At 43.9% G+C, this 8,049-nt stretch overlaps 1 protein-coding gene across 1 annotated transcript; it reads left to right on the top strand.

The window, feature by feature from the left end:
• Positions 1–6,466: 6,466 nt before the first annotated feature.
• On the top strand, positions 6,467–7,708 carry LOC308130452 (uncharacterized protein F54H12.2-like; the record flags this gene model as incomplete). The annotated part of the gene is made up of 1 exon (XM_080496853.1): positions 6,467–7,708. The coding sequence occupies one exon, from the start codon at positions 6,467–6,469 to the stop codon at positions 7,706–7,708; it is 1,242 nt and encodes a 413-aa protein (XP_080352979.1).
• Between the last annotated feature and the right edge of the window lie 341 nt (positions 7,709–8,049).

The raw sequence follows: 8,049 nt of genomic DNA, 5'->3' as shown, positions 1-8,049 counted from the left end.
GTGAGAAGCTTTCTTTATTCTCTGTCTACCTGTTTTCCCAAGAAGACACCAGTGAAACAGACAGATGGGATTTATTTCTAAGGGATTCGGTAAGTGAACTTGGCCTTCGTTAGCACTGAAAATCCTTGTGAAGACACTCCGTGTTGCTTTTAGCACGTCTTCACATCTGCTTCAAATAAGATGTAAGACATTTCCACATTTGGCACATTAAACTGTGAAAATAAATATTTTTTATGTTCAACATGTAGTTGTGGCTACATGTACTTTAAGGGTACATTAATCAACTTGTCATTTTTATTACTATGATTGTTAATGTTGTGTAAATATTTTCTAAATGTATGAGTTGAAGTGTGTACGGCACATGTCTGAGTGCATGATATGTGACTTTCTAGTAAACAGTTGTAGTCTCTGTAAGAAAAGGACATGTCGTTCAGTGACATAATTTGAAAGTGTACTGTTTCTTTTTTCATCTACTAACCCCTATGTAAGGTGTACAGTTGCATAATGACATCGTACGTTCTTAAAACTTTTCTCAAATGAAAGTGCAAAAGCAATGCATTTTTTCACTTCTCGCCTTATTAAGTGTTTATTTTTGTGAGTCAGACCATGTTTACATGAGAATCTGTTGGAAGTGGCCTTGTTTCCATATTTGCTTGCTTGAGTTTGACATGTAGTGAATGGAAGAATCCAGGACCACAAAATTAAATGTGACACCATGAAGTTGGTAATTTGGTTGAAAAAGAAAAAAACATCAGCTCTACTAAAAAAAACTCAATGTTAGAGATGATCTGTCACAAAGTCAAAGCTGTGAGAAAAAGAGGAGCAACAGAAGAGAATCATTTGCCTCGACCTTAGAAATAGAAAAACAGGGCAAATGTATGGAAAAAAAGTCTTTAAATAATAGTGACGGCTACCCAGCTGACGAAATGTCTCTCACCGATGCCTGCACTTCCTTTTAAAACTAATTAAAAGCAGTTTAATCATGAACAACATTAACATTTTCACTGTAAATCAAGTTGTGTGTTGCACATTATGCTATCGCAGTAACTCCTCCCAGTATTTTGCACAATCTGATTCCATATTCATAAATTCAAGCACAATAAATTGATAGTGAGTCATATTTTGTGTCAGATGGTATTGTTGATAGATCAGTTTCTCCATGATTGCAACATCAAGTTTGCGCCTCTTGAGTGGATCAGGCCCACAGTGTGCATGTGGATATAGTTGCTCTCTTTGTGGTGTTTGTTTAAACAATAAACATGATATCACGCCTCGGGGTGGAGAGGCAGGCTTGCACAAATCTCTTTACTGCCCTGCTCATCTTTCTGGCCTTCAACTTCTGAACTTTGACCCCTCGCCATACATACTCACCAAAGACCCAAAAAGGTTAACTTGAGGGATTCAGAAACTACAGCTGCTATTTAACCAAACTGCAACAATTGATAATACTGATCTGTTCGTTTACATTCTGATCGGCCAACTTCCACTTAAAAAATGGATCAAATCTTAAATCTCTTTGGCTTTAATATGTAAAGCTGCTATACAAGGATCCCTAAAAACAGACACTGAAATTGTCCAGAAGCTTCTTTACTTGTTGTTAAAAAAAAAAAAAAATCTTCCATTATCCTGTCTGCTTTGACAACCCTCTGGTCTGTGGGAGTGCTGCCTCGGGCGAGATGGAGTCACAGCTCACCTCAGCCCTTTCCTTCCTGTTGGCCAAACAGGCCTCTACCTGTCCAGGTAAGCCATTAGCCACACACAACTTGCACAATTGCAGTTGAGCCCACGTTTACATACAGACACAAAGTAAGAATAAAAGAGTAGAAAAAGAAACAAGTCATGACTTTGTTTATATTAATGAATTGAAATGTTTCACTTCATTTTGTGGGTGTATTTAAGATACATTTTACATGTAAGATCAGTGACGTTAAACACTGCATTGATCAAAAGCAACTGTGCATAAGATTATTTGTACTTGAAAATTACCATTGCAAGTACAGATTCTGATTTTTTTTAAGGATAATGAGCTATTCATGGAAACTGTGCAAATAATTTAAATTTTTCACAATGTGGATTCGCTTCTGCTCCACATGATACATCAGGAGTGTTTGGTCAGTTTAAAGGAACATTGGAGATATTACAAGCCAAAGACGTCAGGTTATGGGAATGCCTAAAGTGCAAACTACAATGTTTTTCACAAAGATAATGTATTTTGTTAAGCTCTTTAGGATCACTTATGTTGGGTTGATTGTCTGTGATTATGCATACCCAAATGTCAAAGAGAAAAAGATGGACAATATGTTGTGATATTCTGATTATTATGAGTTGAATGAGCTCAAGAAGCCAGAATTTCTACACAATAGTGGAACTGAAATGAAAGCCGATGAAGAGGTAAAGATAATTTACCACAATAATTATGAAAATTATGTCAAAATGATAAAAAATTACTTATACTGACTTTACTGATATAAAATGTTTTGTTGCAAAAAATGTATTACATGCTTATTAAAGCTTTGTGACAATCACATGAACACTGATGCAATTTTCATCCAGCACAGTTACAAATCACAACTCTGCTGTCTGTGTGAAGCACGACACATCAACAGTGCTGCTGTGGTATGGCTCAGTAAATAAACTAGAGACCACATCCACACACATCTTTATTTAAAATGAACCTCTGCGATAGTTGTTAAACCACTCTTTGTATTCATTCACAGATTTTAACGACTACTTACATTTCAAGACCGGGAGCTCGGTCACGTTCTGCTTTTGAAGTCTGAGGATCGATTCACATGCTTCCCTCAAAGTTTTCAATTTGAGCTTTTCTGTGATTGGCGTCTGCCCTGAAAACAGCGTAAACTGATCTGTTTTCAGTCTTTTTCCCCAGATCTGGTTTCCACGCTTGTAAAAGTGACATAAAAAATGTCCCTGGTGATTGACATGTGGCCTAGAAAAAGTGTAAACGGACCCCCTTCCTACTTAATCAACCTGCACTGTTAAGTGTCTGTGAGGAAAGTATCCGTAAATCATTTTCTGTTGCTTCTCCTCAGGTTGCTTTCTTCTATGCTTTTTTTTTTTTTTTTTACACATGCCCTTAAACTTTTTACCTGGGAGTATCATCACCACAAGGACTGGAGGCAACCTGTAATAACCGAATTCTTCTTAGATTATGGTTTCTGGTTATGTTTGGTCTGTCAGAGAGAAATAGCAATGTGCTTTGTGTCAAAATTTGATTGATTACCCCCCGCCCCCCGCCCCCCTGCCCCCCGCCCCCCCGCCCCCCCCGCCCCCCGCCCCCCTGCCCCCCGCCCCCCGCCCCCCTGCCCCCCGCCCCCGCCCCGCCCCGCCCCCCTTTCTGAGGGGGGAGGAGGTCATAAAGGTCGTACAGGTGCTATATGTCAGATTGATTGATAGCCTACAACAGGTGTCTGCAACAGATGTCTGCATCAGGTGTCCTTGTTGTTGTTATTCTGAAGAAACATTAGTTTACGGTCGTGGGAAGATGAGGGTTTAAACAGAATTAAGGCGATAACGTTTTAATCCTGATGGTTTTATTAGGCGTTTGCACCAGGTGTGGTCAGTGTTGTTATTGTTATTCTGAAGAAACATTAGTTTACGGTCGTGGGAAGATGAGGGTTTAAACAGAACTAAGGTTATAACGTTCATTCCTGAAGGTTTTATTAGTTAAAGGCTGTGTTAGGGGGTTAATTTAAATGTTTAATGCAATCTGTCTGTCTGTCTGTATATCTTTGTGCAAAGCGGCTGAAGACTCGTCACCCTCCTCCTCCGTTTACGACCGTTTACGACCATTACTGCAGACGGACAGGCTCAGAGTTTAGGAACGGGAGCAGTTGGTTTGTTTACATCAGCGACACCAAAATCCTGTTTACATTTTTAGACTTAGGATTTTAGATAAAGTGCTTTTCTCACGCAGAAAAGGTTAGTTAAACCCTGTAATTGGTAAAGTTAACATGGCAGAGAAACGGTCTATGAAACAACTATATTACGATGTCGCAAATCCCGGCAGCTACGGGGGTGTTGATAGACTCCATAGAGCCGTTCAAAACAAGATGGGTAGAAAAGTGAAGTTAGGAGATGTGAAAGAATTTTTAGCAGGTCAAGACGCCTATACTCTGCATAAACCGGCCAGGACACATTTTGCTAGGAATAGAGTTATAGTGATGAGACCTCTCAGACAATTTCAGGCAGATCTTTGCGATATGAGGGAATTGTCCGGGGAAAACGACGGCTTTAACTATCTACTGACCGTCATAGATGTGTTTTCAAAAAAGGCCTACGTTCGTGTTTTAAAGAAGAAGTCCGGCAGCGAGGTCACGCAGGCTTTTGCGTCAGTCTTTAGCGAAAGCCAAATACCTGAAAAACTACAGACGGATGCCGGAAAGGAATTTTATAATAATACATTTAAGACTCTGATGAAGAAACACGGTATCATACACTTCTCCACGGCCAGCGATCTAAAGGCCTCTGTGGTCGAAAGATTCAACCGTACGCTGAAAACGAGGATGTGGAGATATTTCACGGCTCACAACACCAGACGTTACGTCGGAGTATTGCAAGACTTGGTTAGAAGTTACAACAACACTTTTCACCGAAGCATCAAGATGACCCCTATGGACGTGTCGTCTGAAAACACACGTCAGGTTTTTCGCAACTTGTACGGCGAACCGACGACACGCAAACACCGGAAAAGAAAGTTTAAATTTAAGGAGGACGACCTCGTTAGAATATCTAAAGTGAGAGGAGTATTTGATAAAAAATACGAGCAGAGTTTTACGGACGAAGTGTTTACCGTGTCAGAATGCATTCCGCGTACTCCTCCCGTTTACAAACTCAGAGATTACGACGGAGAACTTATCGACGGATCGTTCTACGAGGCGGAGCTACAGAAAGTGGAAATGGCTAAAGACAAGGCTTACCTCGTCGAGGAAATTCTTGACCGCCGTACCGTGAGGGGAGAAAAACAGGCTCTGGTGCGATGGAGGAACTGGCCTTCGAAGTTTAACAGCTGGGTTAAGGTTTCGGGACTGAAAGATGTATAAAGGCGTCACCGCAGACAGAAACGTGAGCATTCCTTGACTCGGCGGGTGTCATGGAGCATACCGGTCACGAGGGGTTTTACGTCACTCTGCCTTCCAACGCCTGCAAAAGCATGTTTAAAAACAACACTAGCTCGAATTACACAGTGGAGCTGGCTAAGGCTATAGAACTACAAGGGAAGTGGTTAGTTGGTATGTGCCAGTTAATCTACCCCCACACGTGGTATAATCTCCCTAAGGAAGTTGCCTCATTAGACGTTATGAAAATAGACGAGGATAATCGCTCCGAGTATTCTATTAGAATAGGTAGAGGGGAAGGAGGGGGGTGTTACGAACGAGTTAAAGACCTCCTAGACGAAATTATCCCTGAGATCAGGAGACATGATCCGTCCGTAGAGGCCGTAGAGAACAAAGTCACGAGACGCATCGATTTCAAGGGAGGGGGACTATGCAAAATACGCGCCCGCGCACCTCTCGCGTACATGCTAGGTTTGAAAGAGGACGAATGGTGGGTGGTCACTAACGACACGACGCCGTACCCCTGCGATCTTAAGACGGGTGTTTATAACCTCTATGTCTACACAGATTTTATTCAGTATCAGAGTGTAGGTGATAGCTACTCGCCGCTGCTGGGAGTAGTCGACGTCGACGGATATTTCGGGGACGTGACCAGCGTCAGATACAATACGGTGCACTACGTTCCGGTTTCCAAAAACTACATTAAAAATATTCGCGTAGAGATAAAAACAGATACAAACAAACCTGTGGACTTCATCTACGGGAAGACTATCCTAAAGTTACACTTTAAACCGGCTGCTCCTCTACAGAGGCTATCGTAATATAACGCGCGAGAATGGCTCACATCCGGGTGAGAGACGACCCCCGGCGGTTTATAACCTATTACGAGGGACAGGTGGGAGGAGCGCTCCCGGGATTTCACGGAGCGCCTGTTATGTACGGTCGAGGAATAGGATCTCTATTCTCCAAATTATTCCGCTTTGTATCCCCCTTAATTCAGAAAGGGTTCTCTATCGCTAAACCTCATCTAAAAAACGCTGCGGGTAACATTGCGTCCGACGTCATCGCCCGTACTATGAAAAAATTCACGGGACAGAAGCAGGAGGGATCTGGAGGCATTATGGTTTTATCACGGAGGGCGAGAAAACGCCCTCCCGGAAACCGCGTGACCTCGTCTAAAAAACAAACGACTCGCAAAAGGAAGAAGCCAGTCAACCGAAGCAGGCCTCGGAAGAGGAAGTCTGGTCAGAGCGGCGACATATTTTAACTGAAAATAAAGAAATAAAATAAATTAAAAAAAAAAAAAACAAACAAAGAAACGAGGTATGGCTCTCCTCCACCACAAATCGTCAGAATGCACCTTGGCCGAGCTAGACTTATTTACAGCTCCGATGACGCAGCTGTCTGTGGAAGATAAAAAATATCAAGAATGCCTGCCCCTCTCCGCCCTGACAGACAGCACACCGATAGAGTTCTTCATCCCGGGGGATGGGGAGAGATATCTAGATTTAAACGACATGATGCTGTATCTGCGCGTAAAAATCACTAAATCGGATGGATCGAATATCGACGCCGACGCTGCGGTAGGATTGATCAACTACCCCCTGAATACGATATTCAGCCAATGCGACGTGATGCTGGGAGATCGGTTAATTTCACAATCCAGCGCCACCCATCCTTATAGAGCAATGATCGAGACTCTACTCAACTTTTCAGAGGACACTCTAAAGAGCCAGTTTAGCGCAGGGCTTTTTTACAAAGACACGGCGGGTGCTGTGGACTCTATAGAGCCGATCGACGGGCCTAACGAAGGCCTGAAGCAGAGAGCGGCCTTCACGGCACAGTCCAGGGAGGTGGAGCTGCTCGGTCCTCTACACGGGGATGTTTTTTTCTGCGAGAGGCTCCTACTCAACTCTGTGGACATGAGAATCAAACTGACGCGCGCCGGCGATGCGTTCTGTCTCATGGGGGCCCGCGATTCCACATTCAGATTGAAGATAAAGGCTGCATCTCTCTACGTTAAAAAGGTCAACGTCTCCCCGGCGGTGCGTGTAGGACACGCCGCTGCTCTGGCGAGGGGCAACGCCCTCTACCCTCTTTCACGCGTCACCGTGAAGACGTATTCAATCCCGGGAAATTCGAGAATATGCAACCACGAGAACCTGTTTCTAGGTGCCATGCCTAAATATGTCGTCCTCGGAATGGTCCATCACGACGCCTTCACAGGGAAGAGGGATGTCTCACCATTCAACTTCAGACACTACGACGTGGAATACCTGGCACTCTGCCAGGATGGGAGACAGATCCCCGCCAAAGCGTTTCAGCCGCAGTTTAATCAGGGGAATTCTGTCAGAGAGTTTTACAACATGTTTATAGCGACCGGGAGATATCTGAAGGATCTTCCTCTAAGTATCAGCCGTACCGACTTTAATGCGGGTTACTCTCTGTTTGTGTTCAATCTGAATCCCACCGAGGATTGCGACGCACTCACACCTGCATCCAGCGGGAATCTGAGGTTAGAGATGAGATTCAGGACCCCGCTGCCTCACACAACCACACTAATAGTCTACGCTTGTTACGACTCCATCTTAGAAATCAATGCCAAAAGACAAGTACTAGTGGATTATTACTGAAGAAGCTCGCTCTCCCGTCAACGGACTGCATGACAGCCTGCAAAGCCTTCTGGGATACGTAGTTCTATAGCCGCGCCGACGGAGAATGCGGACTACATTACCGCGTGCGTATCGCAAAGCCTTCTGGGATACGTCGTTCTAACCCCGCCGCCGGAGCGTACGGACTACACACGTACGTACGGTTCGCAAAGGCTCCTGGGTAGCGTAATTCTAGCATAACACCGCGCATTATGAACTCGGACGAGCTGGAGAACATTTTATACCGACTGTTGGGAAATGTTTTCTACGGCGTGTGGCCTTCTGATCAGCTACCGACGCTGACGTCGCCTCTTCAGACCCCC

Source organism: Blennius ocellaris (assembly GCF_963422515.1).
Source record: "Blennius ocellaris genome assembly, chromosome: 5".
NCBI lineage: Eukaryota > Metazoa > Chordata > Actinopteri > Blenniiformes > Blenniidae > Blennius > Blennius ocellaris.
This window is presented reverse-complemented; position numbering and strand designations above follow the sequence as displayed.